The sequence below is a fragment of the Schistocerca gregaria genome, chromosome 4 (assembly GCF_023897955.1).
Source record: "Schistocerca gregaria isolate iqSchGreg1 chromosome 4, iqSchGreg1.2, whole genome shotgun sequence".
Taxonomy (NCBI): domain Eukaryota; kingdom Metazoa; phylum Arthropoda; class Insecta; order Orthoptera; family Acrididae; genus Schistocerca; species Schistocerca gregaria.
Window position 1 is genome coordinate 301,605,376 of NC_064923.1, and position 19,553 is coordinate 301,624,928.

General features: G+C 37.9%; 1 protein-coding gene across 4 annotated transcripts in view; it reads right to left on the reverse strand.

Moving 5' to 3' along the window:
- Nucleotides 1–19,553, reverse strand: part of LOC126365875 (voltage-dependent calcium channel subunit alpha-2/delta-3) — an 859,858-nt gene that overhangs the window by 269,778 nt on the left and 570,527 nt on the right. For all 4 annotated transcript variants that reach the window (XM_050008568.1, XM_050008566.1, XM_050008567.1 and 1 more), the window contains exon 11: nucleotides 12,391–12,471. In XM_050008568.1, the coding sequence (XP_049864525.1) occupies nucleotides 12,391–12,471 (81 nt within the window). The remainder of the gene's footprint in view (nucleotides 1–12,390; nucleotides 12,472–19,553) is intronic.

A 19,553-nucleotide genomic window follows, 5' to 3' on the forward strand; every position in this document is an offset into this window, starting at 1 on the left:
AATTTTATGGTCCAGATGTCAACATATGCCATTTGTGTGAGTACCTATTGTTAGTGTGGATACCAGCACATAGAATAACTTGTAGTTGCCTGGTACTGAACCAACATGAATAAAAATGAACTTTGATTAGTGGATTACATCAGTGTCAATGAGAAGGACTTAGGTAGGCATGTTCTGTTGTGTTTGTTGTTGTTGTCTTCAGTCCTGAGACTGGTTTGATGCAGCTCTCCATGCTACTCTATCCGTGCAAGCTGCTTCATCTCCCAGTACCTACTGCAACCTACATCCTTCTGAATCTGCTTAGTGTACTGATCTCTCGGTCTCCCTCTACGATTTTTACCCTCCACGCTGCCCTCCAACGCTAAATTTGTGATCCCTTGATGCCTCAAAACATGTCCTACCAACCTATCCCTTCTTCTAGTCAAGTTGTGCCACAAACTTCTCTTCTCCCCAATCCTATTCAACACCTCCTCATTAGTTACGTGATCTATCCACCTTATCTTCAGTATTCTTCTGTAGCACCACATTTCGAAAGCTTCTATTCTCTTCTTGTCCAAACTAGTTATCGTCCATGTTTCACTTCCATACATGGCTACACTCCAAACAAACACTTTCAGAAACGACTTCCTGATACATAAATCTATATTCGATGTTAACAAATTTCTCTTCTTCAGAAACGCTTTCCTTGCCATTGCCAGTCTACATTTTATATCCTCTCTACTTCGACCATCATCAGTTATTTTACTTCCTAAATAGCAAAACTCCTTTACTACTTTAAGTGTCTCATTTCCTAATCTAATTCCCTCAGCATCACCCGATTTAATTTGACTACACTCCATTATCCTCGTTTTGCTTTTGTTAATGTTCATCTTATATCCTCCTTTCAAGACACTGTCCATTCCGTTCAACTGCTCTTCCAAGTCCTTTGCCGTCTCTGACAGAATTACAATGTCATCGGCGAACCTCAAAGTTTTTACTTCGTCTCCATGAATTTTAATACCTACTCCTAATTTTTCTTTTGTTTCCTTTACTGCTTGCTCAATATACAGATTGAATAACATCGGGGAGAGGCTACAACCCTGTCTCACTCCTTTCCCAACCACTGCTTCCCTTTCATGCCCCTCGACTCTTATTACTGCCATTTCTGTTGTATGATGATTAATAAGTTAAGTCAATGCGTCTTTTATTGCAGAGGATGCTTGACATCACTAGCTAGTAATTTTGTGTTGTAACAATATTATGAAAATGATATGTGCTACTCACCATAGAACGGAGATGATGAGTTGCAGATAGGCACAACAAAAAGACTGTCAGAAAGTGAGCTCTTGGCCAACAAGGCCTCTGTATGAAATAGAGAACACAAACACACACACACACACACACACACACACACACACACACGTGCGTGCACTATTCACAAACAAATGACCCCTGAGCACTCCCACAAGCAGCACTCAGTGTCCCCCATCCCTACCCTACTATTCGTCCCAGCCTGCTCTTTACTTCCACCACCTGGTTGCCTCTCCTACCACACGCTACTGCTCACACTCTGGCCTCAGCCAGAGCTGTCGTGTGTGTGAGCTGCGTTTAGGTGAATAAATATGTGTGTGTGTGTGTGTGTGTGTGTGTGTGTGTGTGTGTGTGTGTGTGTGTGTGCATGCATGCGTGCGTGTGCGCTCTATTTCTGACTAAGACCTTGTTGGCTGAAAGCTAACTTTCTGACAGTCCTTTTGCTGCACCTATCTGCAAATCAGCATCTCATCTCAACTATATGCTCATTAGCAACTATCCTTTTCATAGTATTTTTACATTCCACACCAGATTTTCCATTATTTAATTTTGTGTTGTATTTAATTGCAGTTACACTGCAAGAAGCTGGCATGCAGTTTCATCCTTACCCAGGAGTGATGTGTTTGTAAGTTGTCTACCTCCAAAAAACCCGGTTGCCCACAAATTAAATGAACTGTAGTATTTTCTGAAAAGTATGAGGAACTTAAAACTTGTTTAGCTTAAGAACATAGCTCGCTGCAGTGCTATCGTTGATATGCCATGATAATCATGACTCATACCAGTGCAGTTCATCTTCTTTCTGAAGTAATGATTGTGTTCCCTGGTTCACTTGTAGGTTACTTCTTTCTACATATGTCAGTAACTATTGTAGTTCACATACATGCTACCCTCCCTGTTGTTGTCTTGCATAGTTCCAAATTATTCAGTTCCTTTCTGGGATTTTTGAATCTGAAGATTGCATCCTGTCAGTCACATTGGGTGCCATTTGTAAGCTCCCTTTCCTTTTCTTGAAATACAATGTTAATTTAATTCTGAAGACAATCAGATCTTTCAAAAGGAGACAACTTACAAAAGGTTCACGCCTGGCTAAGGAAGAAAGCTAAGTGCACAGTGCCCACAAGTGCCTGTAATTAACTACAACACAAAATTAATAAATAGAGCTGGGAAGTTGACAGTGTCCACCAACTTTGTTTATTAATGTTCTAACAATAGGACACATCTAACTATGTCCTTTTCATTGGCAGTGATATAATTTGCAAAACATAGTTCATTTATTCCAGAGAAGCAATAGTTCATTCACTTTGGTTCAGTACCAGCCTGATTATAAGTATACTAAAGATCAACTAAAAATTATTCTATATGCCGTTATCAACACGAATAATGGATGTCAACACAAACTGCATAAGCTGGCACCTGGCCCCTTGATTTATAACTGCTCAATTCCAAAGATTCTCTAATCCATTTGTAACTAACCTTTGTGTATATAATAATATACAATACTCAATATAACAGCTTTAATACTTTCCACCATCAATTTCACATACTGATTTCCTGTAACTCTGTGCCCAAATGTTAACTCAGCCAATCTCAACTTCTGACTCACACAACCACAGACTGTCTCTCAGGGTTTTCTGCTTCAAGTGTTGTCAGCATGACATGACAATGTCACCTGCCAGAAAAGACCTGTAACAACCAGAAATACTACAATTTAAGGCCCACCAGCTAGCCACGAGTACAAGTGTCATAGACACTGCACTCTTACAAAGTAAGTCATGAGACCATGGAACGAGGTCCTTTTTACTTCCTGATGAGACCAGTAATGTCTGTACTGTGCTATATTATAAAAATTAGTGTCTTTGGCACATTACATAGTCAATTCTGACTACACATATCTGTGCTAAAATTTTTAGATCTGATGATTGTTGAAAAGCCAAAACTGGTAATCGGTTTTAATGAAATATTGTCACGAAGAAATCACAATCGAGTTTGAACCCATAAGGCAGGATCATCAATGAAGCACATTTATTACTGACACCAACATACAGCCAGAACAGAATTGAACTCCTTGACAGAGAGAGGAGTTACTTATACACAGACTGAATATTCCATAATGCTGGTATTTACATAGACATGAAATAGTCCAGAACATATAAACATTTCAAATATAAGATAGTTCAAGAAAATTTCAGGAATGATATATATTATATAACAAATAATTGTTGGTGATCAAGTTTGGACTGGTCAGCTCCCATACACCAACCAGTGAGTGCCAAATGCACGTGTCGTATGTTGTGGCAATGCTCCTCCTCCTGGAGGGACAGTGACCTCCTCACATCCTAATCAAGTTGTTAGTTCTTCTTTACTATTATGAGTATTGAAGGTAGCAACTCCCATTGAAGCTTCATGATCATCGAGTGGGTCTGCACCTCTGCACTGTAGCAGAACTTCACATGGAGGACATGGATGATGGCTCCACACTTTTGTTTTCTTGATGAAAAGTTGTAATCCTTGACTTCATCTGTGACATTCAACAAGTGAGGGAGGATATGATATGGCCCAAAGTAGCACTTTAGTAACTTTTCTGATGGTCATACTTTATGGGCAGGTGTGAAACTTCAAACCAAATCTCGAGCACTGCACCTCACTGGTCAATGCTTGGCACTGAAGTGCTCTCAGTTCTTCTCCTATATGACCACAGCCTGTATGCCAGCCAGCTGTCTTGCTTCTTTGGCCTTGGTGATGGGGTGTTTCACATATTCATCCTGAGTATCATGCAGTTGAAACAGGAACAGTGTGTCCATTCTTGTATCAGCCTCTTAAAACTGGAGCAGAAAGAATGGTGTGGAGCCCGTAGTGTCTTGCTTCGCTGTGTTGTATGCAAATGTCACAGTGGGCAGTGCTGTAACCTAATCCCTGTGTTCAACATTAATTACATTGGAACTAAATCTGCCAGCATCTTATTAATGCATTATGTGAAGCTATTTATCTGTGGATGGTAGGCAGCTGTCATTTTGTAGTTTATGTCCCAATGTGTAATTACCTCTTATACTAGTCTCAACTGGAAAACATTCCCACAATCAAAGATCATGCCACTGAGTGCTCTGTGCTTCAAAATTATGTCTTCTATAAGGAACTTTGCAATTTCTAGACTTTCAGCAGTTGGCACATCTTTAGAGAGAGCATATCAGGTGACTTAGTCAGTGCCAACTATTATCCATTGATTCCTACTTTTGACTTTGGGAACCTCTCCACCAAGAGGTTGATTCCAATTTGTGGAATGGCACTGCTGCAGATGGGATGGGTGCCAAATGCCTTGGAGGTAACTGGGGTGCATGCTTCCATCATTGCCACTGGCAGTGGCTGTTCAATGGATTGGTAGAGACACGGCCTGTGACACCTAGAGTTGATTCAGTCTAGTCTTTATGAATCCCATGTGATCAGATGTTGAAGCATCACAGAAAAACTTCAGGATAGCTGGCTAAAGATGAGCTGGGATGAGAAGTGTCTATTTTTCTCCAATGGACTACAGTTTCTCTCATATAACACTGTTAATTAATTAGAATTCTCCCTTGATCAGTTCCTCCTCCTTCAAGGCTTCTAAGGTTTTCAGCAGTGCTGGATCTTCCCTTTGTTCAACAGCAGCGTCATTTAATGCAGCAATGACTGTGGTTTCATCCACACTAGTATTGTTCTACCAAAGGATTCCTTGAAAGACACCCAGAGTCCTTGGGTTTGCATTCACTTTTGTAGAGTATTGTGATATACTCCTGAAGCCTCAGTGCCCACATTACCAGTCAATCTGACAAATCCTTCAGGCTTATCATCCAGCAGAAAGAACGGTAGCCCATCATAACAGTGAATGGGCTGCCAAATAAATACAAACAGGACTCATTTATGGCCAAAACAACTGCAAGGCATTCTTTCTCAGTTGTAGAGTAGTTCATCTTGGAGAGTACTCTGGAAGAATAAGCTACCACCTTTTCAGCAGCTTGCTGATTCTGAAATAGAACTGCTCCTATTTCAAAACTGATAGCATCGATGTGAAGTTGTCTCAGAATTCTCATCAAACAATACTAGAATTGGAAAAGATGTCGGCACTTACTTAAGAACAAGGACAGCTCTTTCTTGCAACTCATTCCAGGAAAACCTAGCATCTCCCTGCAGTAGCTTTTGCAAGAGACATGCCTTGGTACAGAATCATAGCAGTACAAGCACATTCCAAAAAAACTTCTCACATCATGATTGTGCTAAGGAGTTGGAAACTCTGTGATTGCTCATATTTGCTCTGGATCAGGATGGACATTCTCACCATTCACAAGGTGCTCCAAGATTTTTATTTCTTGTGTGGAGAGGAAGAACTTTAGCAGACTGAGGCAGAGACCTGCAATGTGAACATACTTCGCCATGGTTGTTTGGGAGCTTAGATATTCTTGAAATGTCTTAATAAAATGACAGTATCTCCAGATACCACATAAGAATTGTCCATTTAAGGTAGCAAAGCAGGTTGTCCATGATATGTTTGAAGGTGATTGGGGCATTACACAATCCAAATAGCAACCTTCAAACTCACAGAGTCCATTACGAGTTATGAGGACTGTCTTATCCCAAGCAGATTTGCCAACCTCAATTTTCCAAAAGCTTGTCTGCATGTCCATAGATGGAAATTCTTTGCTCCTTTCAAGCAATCTAGCATCTCATCAATGCACAGCAATATATAGAAATCTTTTTTTGAGATTCTGTTCAGCCATCAGTAACCAACACAGAAACGCCATGTGTCATCCATGTTCTTCTGAAGAAGCACAGGAAAGAACCAATGGCCCTCTGAAGGGTCAGTGATGTTATGTTGCAGCATATTCTTCACTTCCTGCCAGATTATCTGTTGTTAAGGTGATGACAGTGTATATGAGCAATGGCTAATTGGTGTATGATCCCCAGGAATTAACATGGTGTTTTACCATGGGCTCCTTGGTCTGTCTTTCCTTCATTCCAGATTTGAAAGCATCCAAAAATTGACAAGGAATGGCTATCACTCAATGACGTTGTTCCTTGGTTAGACCATACCCTACTGGCAGTTCGATAGTGGCTCACTCATTTGCACTGTCAATTGTTGTGTGTGTGTTTGGGGAGGAGGGTTTTATCCTCTGTCGATGGCACTAAGCTGCCCTTCCTTGACTGGTACAATTGTCCCTGGGCATATACCTGTTGGTATGAGCTGTGGCTGGTTGTGGCAGTTTGTGATCCAAAATTATCCTTGACTTTCTACAATGCTTATGATCATTGCTGGCATTCAGATTTCTTTGTGAGCCTATATAGCTTTTTACAATCAAGAAATGCTTCCCAGTTCAACTGAGAATTTCGACTGATGACTGGAACTCATTTCTTTGAGGATGGTAGGATAAAGTCTTCACTGGCAAACAACTGTGCAGACAAGCATTTGTTATGTGTGTTCAGTGGAATAGCTGTGTCAATTTGGAGCTCTGGCCTCCACAGTCTATGACTGCTTGTAATGCCTGTAAAAAGTCCCAACTGAGAATAACAATATGACTACATTCTGTCAAAATGACAAACTCATCAGGCTGCTAACTGATAGTTATTCTTGAAATAATACATGTCACTGTTGCTTGAAGGTATTTCCCATTTGTGATCTTCAGCTCAATCTCTTTTGCATCACAATACCAGGGTACAGTGATGGGCATTGTCCCAAAAGTTGGCTATTATCATCTGCAGTTGCTTGGCACAATAGGACTGTAGTGTGTTTGACATGTTACAGCGTAATAATCATCAAACGTTTATTTCCTCTCTCTACAGTATCCCAACATACCACTGGTATGAAAACTTAAAGTTGGGTTGTTATTTGTCTTCAAATGTCTGTTTTCTGTGAGATTTTGTACTTAGTGGAGGACCTGGTTGTCCCTGCATTGATCAGATGCTGAGTTGTTTGATGGTTGTGCCATAAGATAAAGTTGGCAGAGTCCTTTCTTCAAGGCATGTTTGACTGGTGGCAGAGATTGGTGGCATAGATCAATACATCTCTTCTTTACAGTCTGGATTATCTCCTGACATGTTGGTGCAACATTGATGGCTGCTGTTTCTTGTGTATTCAGTCTGGCATTTCTGACTGTCATACATGGCTGTATCTCTTCCCTTACTATCTGACGTATGAGGGAGACAAGCTCACGGTGACCTTCCACAACTGTGTTCTAAAAATGAACAGCATAGAGACAGAAGTGATAACACTTTCTGCAGGACCTGACCATCATTTTGAAGGACAATGCTCAAGCACGTACAGTGCAAGCTGTTACTGATTTGTTTGACTGATGGAGCTGCTAAGTGCTATAGCACCTACTGCACTCCCCTGACTTAAGCCCTCGTGAGTTCAACTTGATTTCTAAACTGAAGGAAACACTTCACGGCATTCGCTTCAGAACTGCCACAAATTTGTCTGGCAATAGACCACACCGCTCGAACTGTCAACACAACTGGCACTGCTAAGAGTTTCCTACGACTCCCACATCACTGGCAGCAAGTTATACACAATGATGGTGACTACTTTGAAGGTCAATAAAACTTTGAAACATGTATCTATTTTGTACGACCTGTAAGTAAATAGTGAAAGTTCCAACTCTCATATTCTCTATGTAAATCACGCTTCTGCTAAGCAGACTTGCTACTGTCACCTAACGTTTTCTTCAGTTCAACCTGGACTTTTCCCCAGCTATTGAGTTTCTCTTTATTAATATCAAATCACTGCTGAGCTATGGCATCCAATAGAAGTACACATTTGCCAAAAACATGATGTCACACACTTGTTGTATTTGGTGAGTTGGTAAAATCTTCTCAGCCATTTTGCCAGGTCCTGACTAGTGTCTCTGGAAAACACTGATGGATATCTTGGAATCCATCTGTACCCTGTATATATGGAGCTTAGAACAATGTACTGCTTGTATTCCACTTCCTCCCCATGCATAGGTGGCAGTTATTATGTTGTCTAGTTGGAGCCATGGTGGTGTAGATGTTTTGAAGCTAATGGCATCTCCACCAAACAATTTCATGTCAAAAAGACAAAGAAGTCTAAATCCAAAGGCAGGGCCATTATTGCAGTACAACACTTAAAACTGGAACCATGTATATCACTGACACCAGTGCACAGTCACAACAGAATTGAACTCCTGGGCAGTGATTGCAGTCATTTACACAAACACAGAATATTCCAGAATGCTGTTATTTATGCACACATTAAATACTCCAGAATGTATGAAAAAATTTAAAAATCAGATATTTCAAGAACATTGCAGAAAAGGTAAACACTAGTTAACAAATAAATGTAGGTGGTTAGGTTTGAATTGGTGACCCATAGCAAGCCCACCATTGATGGTAACCACTATGCCACACTGTGAGCACCCTTGCTTGTGACAGAATTCAGTGACCATGACATTGCATGTTAGTATTTAAATCTTGCAAACTTGGGAAGCAGCTCTGAGAACTGAAGCAATAAAAAGAATACACTTTGGGAGAATAGGAATAAATCTATCATATAATTTTTAGCCTTTACTGATAAATTTACTCGTTAGCTCATAACTAAGATAATATGCAAAAGATGGTGGATAATCACTGTTGTTAAAACTGTAAAAAAACAAGGGACATAGAATATAAGCATCAGAGAGAAAGATAAAACATAACTGACGACTTACGTCTTGGTAAAAATACGATCACTGCCGGTATAATGAAAGAAAACAGTCACTCGGTAAAATTCATTTTGCAGTACTGCACCTGAATATGATCTCCTCATCAAATGAAAACTAGTAATAAAAAAATAAAGATATCTATATTGTATTTCCTGTCAGAAAGAAGCATAAAAAACAACATGTAGCAGTTAAGTGAGTGGAAAAGTTCAAGTAACTGGGGGAACTGTTCTGCTCAAATGGGATATATACAGAGATGAATAAAGACAGATCCAGAAAATTAGAATTAGCATACCATGTAATCTACACAAGCTAATCAAAAATATGCATCATAAAGGGGTGACCATCATGTCCAAAATTAGACATTATAGTACAGTAAACCCATAGACCACTCATTGTCTTTTATTAGTGATCAGAACGTCTTCATTCAGTCCCAGGTTTGAGCCTCACCACCACTTAAATCTTGAATAAAAATCATTGGCAATGGCAGCTGAAGACTTCCAGCAACAGAAGTTACCCTCATTCTGTCAAAACCCTTTTCCACCCCGTTATGGAGGGAAACTGCCTCTAAAGGTGGAAGAATCGGCAACCATAAATGGTGTAATTATGCAGAAGGCACGGCATGCCACTACATTAAAGACACATAATGTTTATCCACAGGACATGAGGCCTGTAATTGAAAAAGTGTCAAAATGATCTCTCCATTGGCAAAAGATTCCAGTTTTGCCCCCACTTTGATATTGGGGAGGGGACTGCCAAGGGGGAAGTGACCACGAGAAAAAGATTGAATAACCAATGAAAGGATAATGTGCTACAGGTCAGGCATGGAATATTAGAAGTTTGAATATTGTAGGGGACTAGAAAATCTGACAAGGGAAATGCAAAGGCTCAATCTAGGTGTAGTGGGAGTCAGTGAACTGAAATGGAAGGAAGACAAGGATTTCTGGTCAGATGAGTATAAGGTAATATCAACAGAAGCAGAAAATGGTATAACAGTAGTAGAATTTGTTATGAGTAAGAAAATAGGGCAGAGTCAAACAATGCAAAATCCAGGATGGAATAATGACAACATTTTGACAAGGACAGATTGCTACTCACCTTGTAGTGAAGATGTTGTTTAGCAGTCTCTTTGTTGTGCCTGTCTGTGACTCAACACCTCCACTATATGATAAGTAGCAATCTGTTCTGTTAATAATATAGTCAAGGAAGGGCAGAGAGTGATTTACTGTGAAAAGTTCAGTGATAGGGTTATTCTCATCAGAATCGACAGCAAACCAACACAACATAACAAGCTGAAGATGAAGAATTTGACAAAGTATATGAGGATACTGAAATGGTAATTCAGTGAATGAAGGGGGATAAAAATCTAATAGTTATAGGGGACTGAATGTAGTTGTAGGCAAAAAAGTAGAATAAAGGGTTACCAGAGAATACGGGCTTGGTACTATAATGGAGAGAGGATGTTATGAAATAAATTTCAGCTAGTAATAGGGAATACTCTGTTCAAGAATCACAACAGGAGGAGGACACTTGGAAATGGCTAGGAGAAACAGGAAGATTTCAGTTAGATTACATCATGGCCAGGCAGAGATTCTGAAATCAAATACCAAATAAGGCTTACCCCAGAGCAGATATAGACTCAGCTCACAATCTGGTAGTGATGAAGAGAGGCCAAGAGAAGTCTACTAATATCAAACATAGGTCTTAATTTGAAGAAGAAATTTCTATGAATGTATGTTTGGAGTACAGCATTGTGTGGGAGTCAAACATGGACTGTGGAAAAACCAGAACATAAGAGAATCAAAGCATTTGAGATGTGATGCTACAGAAAAATGTTGAAAAACTTAGGTGGACCGATAAGGTATGCAATGAGGAGGTTCTCCACAGAATTGGTGATGAAAGGAACACATGGAAAGCACTGACAAGAAGAACGGACAGGATGGTAGGACCTCTGGTAAAGCTCAAGGAATAACTGTCATGGTACTAGACAGATAAAAACTGTAGAAGAAGACAGTTGCATGTGCCATTCTGAGGTGAAAAGACTGGCACATGAGAGGAATTTGTGGCAAGCCACGTCAAACCATTCAGAAGACTGATGACTAAAGAAAGTCGAACCAACAGGATTAAATGGTTCCAAGTCTTTTATACTGCAAAGAAGAAAACAGAATAACGAGTACTTGTGAAAAAACAATGAAGGATATTGGGAAAAATGTTGGTATTACAGTAAACTGCAAATGAAACATGGAACAAAATAAGATTTACAAAAATGTATCAGAAAGATTACACATACAATATGAAAATGTATGTTGAAAATATCTGGGTATACTCTGAGAATAGACAAATAGAGATTTATCAAAAAGATTTTTCATTTCATTTTCAGATTGAGAATGACCACCAAATTAGTGGGGGAGGACAAGAAGGACACAGAAGAGATTGGTACACACCACAGGTAATATATAATAGTGATGAGCAAAGGATCTGCATGAAGATTTCAATATCAAAACACAAACCACCTATAATTAGAGCCAGAGTTTTATTAACTGAACAGCAGAAGATAAGAAGTGAAAGAATCCAGAATTCTGGGAAGAGAAAAAGAGACAAGCAAAAGTAATGAATTATCTGTGATTCACAAATGGACAAATTCAATGACGAAGTAAAAAACCTAAGCACTCTGCAAAAAACAGTGAACATTTCAAGTATAAATGTAACTAATTCATGTCCATTATATACGACTTGACTAAATGTAGTTCTTTGTAAATTTACATGATCAGCACAATGGAACAAACTTTTAAGTGTTACCACACAAATGTACCATCTAATCACCTGAATCTAACAGTGCTTGTAACTATTGTAATAATTAGTCTACATGTCTTATAAACAATTATAAATGATTCTTATTGCAAACATCTTACTCATTCTACATCCTACTGATATATTTGCAGTATGGTTCCAAGAATCTTAAAATAAACATTTTCTGAATTTAAAATTTTCTAGTTTTCCTGCTTATGAGATTATTATGTAGTACAAAAACATGAACTTAAATTTCAAACAATGGAAAAATCCAGGACAGAATAATGACAGTATTATGGAAAGAATAGATTGCTCTTCATTATTTAGTGAAGATGCTGAGTCACAGACAGGCACAAAAAAAAATATTGCTGAACAAGTAAGCTTTCGGCCACAAGACCTTCACCTGAATTAGAGAAAACACACACACACACACACACACACACACACACACACACACACACACACACACACACACACACACACACACACAAGCGCACACACTTGCATACTCATACAGACACAACTCACACACACATGATCATTGTCTCTGGCTGCTGAGAACAGACTCACTTAACTTAAATTTCACTACACAGTACTTTTGAAAAACAGTTTGCAAATGATCACTAACCTTATATGGCTGCACCAGTTTCTTAATTTGTTCTACAGGAACATCAGTGCCTACCACACCTAGTAAATTGGCCACTCTTTCCTGAAAATACAAAGTATTCTTCTCTTACTTTCATTTCATAGAGGAGAATTAACAAACTTAAAACAATAAATGTGATATTCTAAATCATCTGAAAAATTTGGGAAACTCTTCTCCTAGAATCTGCCTGTACATGAATGTCTGAAATACAGTGTGATTCACAATTCCTATTACAGTCTTCTGAAGAGGAACACATGACTCGAAATGTACTGCTTGGATATAAAATAAGTTTCAAGATCAGATCGCTTTCAAATCTCCAATTTCATGGTGCACCCCAAAACTGAGAAGAGGGTGCCGTCATTAGTTCTTGTGGTAATTATGACATCACATACCACTTTCATCTGACTACAAAACAGCTGCAAGAAACTAGTACATTTGCAAATAGGTGGGTCAACTGTGGTGTTCCATGGATGTACTGCACTGAGAAGAGGGTGCCGTCGTTAGTTCTTGTGGTAATTATGACATCACATACCACTTTCATCTGACTACAAAACAGCTGCAAGAAACTAGTACATTTGCAAATAGGTGGGTCAACTGTGGTGTTACATGGATGTACTGCACTCTCAAGTTTGAAGAGGATGTCATTTGGCACATAGAACAGGACCTGATGAAGAGTACGCAAAATGTTGCCCACATGATGGGATCCTGTACAGCACACAGAGAGCACTGTTCCTGCTGTATGCATACCATGAAGCAGGAGGTCTGAAAGTGATCCAATCTTACATACAAATGTACATTTCCGGACTTTTCCTTTCTGTTAAGTCATTTACAGCTCCTAGAAGCCTGTAGTATTAATTGCTAAACACTCTGTGTAACTTCTCAAACAATGTAGACAGCTATATCTACAATTTTTAAGAAAACGATTCAGTAAACAAATTTACTAAAAAACCACAGGTGTCTTCAATTCTCATACATGGACACTTGCAGCAGTTCTGAAAATATTAATGAAAACATAGCTTTGATGAATTGTTTAATAGGCAAAAGCTTTCATGTGTTCTTCCTTGCCACTATCAAATTGCTGACTGCTGTATAGAGGCATTATTTTGATATGGTAACAGGTGTTGGTCATGACAATATCATTAATATATCTGATCCTTTTCCATACAAGGTCACATTTCCTTCCCTTGTTGGCAGCATGTATTCCATTATGTGGTTTGAGCACAAAATAAACAAGTCAGTTTCTGAAAAGGTGGAACTTCAAGTCCATCTGCCCCTCCCCCAAAGATAACTTACCAGCATTTGCAACTAGTTTCAATGCAATGAGCTTGATGTTGTGAGCATGTGTTGTGTTTTCCCCTTCATTGTCATAGAACATCAGCAGTAACTGAACACACACTAGAATACTTCCATAAAGATAAGTTTGAGGGAACAACCATTTTACAATGAATGATCATTTTTTGGAACACAGAAACAAAAGAAAGCATTCAAAATAAAAATGTGTAATAATACTCACAACTGAGATGTTATCACAAAAAAAAAAAAAAAAAAATGGGACACAGCAATGACAATGTTCGAACAGACATGACAGAGAACTGATGGAAACATGAGCACATATGAAGGTCATGTTTAATGTTATGTCTATGATAATAGCACTATAGATGAAGCTGAGGAAGGACCAGAAAGGAAATTAGCCATATCCTTTTCAATCAGTAGTCCTGGTATTTCATAAAATTTCTTCCACCTCAGTGTGAAGTGTAATCCTACCATTGCATCATTCTGGACTGCTGGTACGAATTTATTAAAGGGTCTGCAAGCTCATCTGATTCAGCGCATGAGTCAGTCTAACACAGAGACATTTTATTGTTTTTAATATGTTGGAAAAGGAAAAGGTCTTTGTGGGTTCATCCAATACAATATGTGCTTGAGGCTATGACAGAACCACTTCATGGTTTTTTGTTTCTTGTAAGAGGAAAATTTTAATATAATCTGAAGCTGCCCCATAAAGGCAAAATGCACTGTTCATAAAAGAATAAGCTGCAACCAAGACAGTTTTCAAATTAAATATTCTACATATGGTTGCTGCAGCAGACAGCGTAATGGAGTGCAGGAAATTTTATGAGGAACAGTCATGCCACGCAAACGAATTTATGGCCAGATCCTAAAAAACAAAATTTAAAGTTATGCAGGCATTGATGAACATCAAATTCAACAAGCAATGTTTGTTTGATAAATCAAATATCAAACATCCTGCTATTTGCCTTAAGAAATTTAGGAAACCATGGAAAACCTGTATATTGATGGATGGACGGGTGAGTATTTGAACTGTCATCCTACCAAATTTGAGTCTAACCACTCCACAGGGATTGAATTGTGACCTCTTAAACATCCTCTTGACTGTTAGCTGGGATTTTTATAAGTTTGGTAGCTATTAACTGAAATAGAAAATAGCAAAGAAATACTACGTAAAAAGTTTACGCATTATAAGTAACTTGCAATGTCTTGAAACCCACAAACCCACAAATAATAATACAACAGCACATCCTTTCATCCCGCCATCCCCCTGGACTGAACCTACGTTAAACAACCTCACTCCCATTTACTTTTCAGTCTTCTCCTCTTTCCCTTTCCTCTTTAGCCATTCATGAATCTTTTCATCCTACATCTTTATACTATATACCTCTTCACTTCTGTATGCATCCTCTTTGGTTTGAAGCTGGCACAGTACCTACAGTAGAATATCTTTGGCCTCCCTCTGACAACCATGCCTCCATCCTTGCTACCCTCCCTGTTTTCCTTTCCCTGTTGCTTCATAACCTGGGTTGTGAGTAACTAAATCCACTTTCCCTTCTTCCCTTTCTTTCCCCTCTCTCCTCCCTGATGAAGGAACATTTATTCCGAAAGCTAGGAACTTAAACTTTCGGTTGTTTTTTGTGTTTCTATCTGCTGTACTGAGCTGAGGTAAGTACTGGCCAGCCCCTCTATCTCTTTGTAAATAATTTTAAGAGATAGTTCAGTCAGCTTTATGAGTAATGTAGTTAATTTATCCTGCCCAGAAACACAGTCACAAGTAAGAAGCACCAATGCTTGGAATGTGTTATCCTCAGCCCTTATCTTAAACTATGAAAAGTGGTTCCTAAAGAAGTTTGTTACAGTACAACCTCATGGAACAACAAACTCAAGCTCCTAAATCGCAAAGTACTTAACACCATACAAATCACTCAAAAATGAATATCTTAAAAGATAATTAAAAATTTCTTGTAACAAGATGTAGTTAACAGTGCGCCTTTCAAGAGTTTGTAAAAAATAAAAACAGAACAGTAATGAGAAGAAAATCATATTTGTCAGTTACAGAGTATTAATATGGTAACTGAACCAGTAAAAAGTTATACAAGTAAATATTTTTGGACAAACAACATTACTGAACTTTACAAGTAGCAAACCACTCAAGTGACTGTTGCACAGGGATAGTTTAACAAAGAATGCTACATGTTAAAGTTAACTGACAGAAACCATGGAAAACCTGTATGGATGAATAATTTTAAGAGATATTTCAGTTAGCTTTATGAGCAATGTAGTTAATTTATCCTGCCCAGAAAAACTGTCACAACTAAGAAGCACCAATGCTTGGAATGTGTTATCCTCAGCCCTTATCTTAAACTATGAAACTATGAAAACATCCACATCCAACAGTTCTACAAAGAAAGGCAACAAAATAAATACTCTGGATACACAAGATCTGCAGTACCCTGTTTTTCTACCAAGTTAAGGGGTGTTGCCCTAGAACCTGAAAATTTCTGGAAACTATACTAAAGCCTTCTTAAAAGGAAGTTGAATTATGTAATAGAGTTCTGCCTGATCCGATCTCCTGGTCAAAACCACACTTTTTGGAGGTGATAGAATCAGAGTAGATACCTTTGTTTACTGTCACTGAATGTACCTCAAGTATGTATTATCCTAGTGTAATGAAACCTAACAAGACAATCAACTAAGAAAAGTTTTCAAAATTTAAGTGAGTATGTTGACTTATTTTGATAACAACTCCTTCACTTTTTACTGAGTTTGACAACACATGAATTTTGAAATCTTGTTGATGAGGTGACTGATTTGTAACAGAATTAATAGAAAGTTTAACAGACTGAAGTTTTTCTATACCAAACCTGCTAGATGTGCAAATGAAGGATATCCACATACTGATATGTGTAACACTGCACATGCCCAGCAAGTACATCTGCAGTGGAAACATGGCTGATATCACAGACCAGTAACATGAGTTCCCATAGTGGGCAAATATAAGGCTGCCTTATGGTGGTCTCTTCTTCAATCTGCTGTTCTCCGACTCATCTATACCTGTGGGCTCTGATCTGCAAGGAACTTTTATTTTGAAACGCATGTTTATCAGCTAGGTAGTGCGATTACTGTTTTATGACACAGAAGAGTTACAGACATTGGCTGCGAGTGCGAAAGTTAAAAATTTGTGCTGGACCAGTAGGCATGCTGGAGTAGTCTGTGTAGTTGCAATGACCACTGTGTTAGATGGTTTAGTGGTTAGAGTATCTGCCTAGTAAACAGGAGACCTGGGTTTGAATCCTGGCCCAGCACAAATTTTCAATTTTCTCTATTGATTTCAATCACTGCCCACTCACAGCCAATGTCTGTAATTCCTCTGCGTTATAATTAATAATGGATGCTGGATCAAAATCTTTCTTACTGTTTTGTTCATGGACTAACATATACTTATAATTTGTTGTTACAGGAGTTCCTTGTGTTCTATAAATGTTGTTGGCCCTAATTGAGCATGTAAATGTCAAGTTGCTGTTAAATGTAGTCCACCATCTGAGATGACATGTAATTGAGGAACAGTTTGCTTTAGTGTGCTCATAGTGTAACGTCAGCTGGATTCTGTGTATATTTACAATTTGCATGTTTGTATCATATCGAATTCAAAAGTGGGCTATACATTTCAAATGTAATCAAAAACATTATGCTAATAATATTAATGTCGCATTATCATCAACCAGAACAGTAACAGTGAAAGCATACTGTCAGATGTACAAATTGAAACTGAAAAAATAAATATTAACAGCTCATTAGTAGTTTATAAAACTCTTTCAACGAAATAAAGGCAAGAAGCAGGGAAAGTAAAAGATATATGCTAAGGTTCTGAAGTCAACGAAAAGTTACTCCCAAGCTTGGTTGTGCCTCTCCTGAGTCAGGGCATAATGGTATTTTAGCGTGCTATGCATTTAGTGGAAGTGCTTCTTTATCTGTATAGATTTATTCTTACACTACCTTGCAAGTATTGATCTATTTGTGGAATTTGATGAAACACCAGGTTTTATGGTTGGTTTTGAGTATTGCTTTGTAAATGTCAGTTTCTTTTTAATTAGCATATGTAGACAAGTCCATAATATACTGCTTATGGTTATTTTGATGGTAACAATATAATTGGTACAGAATGGATCAAATAAATTTATTTGGGTATTTCTTTATCTATCTTTATTCATCCAAGTATCATTTTGTAATGATGTAGGATTTGTGAAGGTAATAAAATGGCCAATGAGTAGGCCAAAATATAATACTCAGCATACATACCATGCTTTAAGAGGGTAGGAAAGGTGTTTGGCCATGGCCTAGATTAAGTAGATTAAGGAACCATCCCAGAATTTGCCTTAGTGATCCAGGAAAACAATGGAGAACTGAAAATCAGGATGGCTGTACTATTGCAGTTTGCCACTTGTAGATGTTAGAAGAACGCATTGTGATAACTTAGTCACTTTGATCAGGACAAATGGGCACCAGTGCAAAAGTGTTTTATCTTTGCAAAAAAAATTTCCTATAAATTATTTTAAAAAAGAATATTCAAAATATACAAGCAAAACTTAGAAACTGAATGAATGTATATTCAGTCTGTATTTTGTAAGTGCACAAAAGATTGATAGAAATAAACTTAAAGCAGGAAAAGTGAGCCACTACTGGAGCAAAATCTGCAGGAAAATTATTTCTCCAGGCAGTATGTGGGGGTGAGAACTCTTCACACCCCTTCCTATCTTCTTTGCATAGATAAAACTGGCGGAATGTATACCAGTACCAAAGTGTGAAATACCAACTCTTGAAGATTTTCTGAAGACTTTCTGGTGTTATATAGTATACTTTCCTACACAAATTAAACGTGTATTTAACACCAGGAAATTCTTTAAATGGATCACCATACATGGGAAATAATGAAGACTTGGAAATAATTCATAATAAAATAAATAGAATGACATCTGCTATGCACAACAAAATCACATTATTTATTCTCCCATTCTTTTAGCAAAACAACACCACTTCCGACGTGACAGAAATGCAGCTCTATAAAATAACATGACAGTGCACTCTTGCACTCACAAAAGCTTTAATAAAGATGGCAGCAGCTATCAAAGCCTATGCCTGCACAATTTATGTAAGGTTTTCAGGAATGTGATGACTGTAAACGATGAAACTACCATCAACATGCGGATATATTTATTTGTTTATTTTCTTGTTGCTGGAAAAAAATGGAGCTGAGATAGAAAAAATAATTCATAATAAAACAAGTAAAAAGTCATCTGCTATGCAAGACAAAAGTCCATTATTTATTCTTTACACTTTCAGAAAGTTTATTAGTAAACCTGTTATAAACCTGTACATAATTCTTATATATGTCCCTTGGCACCATTGTAAACTTTACCAAATGCTTTGAAGATTTAGTAGTGTCAAGCTGCACACAGTGTTTCATTAACTTTTGACAATGTAAAATGGTATTGTAAGCCACGGTAGTGCCAAAAAGACACAGACGACTTGCTTCTCAGATATGGTATCACATTTTTCAGTAGTGAAATTGGTATCATAATCTACAATATTGCAAGTGGTATCATATTTTACAGTTTGATGAAAGTAACAGAAAAGACTGTTTTCAAAATAGTATTAACTTTTCAAAAATTGAGTAACTTTAGGAAGTCAAGTGTATAAAAAAACAAATCATTTACATTATTATTTTCTGCATCCGAGTGAAAATTTACTGATTGTTGAGTGTTAGTTTTATTCTTGTTACGTATAATGCATTAATATTTGCTTTACAGTTTTATCTTAGTACAAGTACCTTTTTTTAATATGGCTAATTAGTA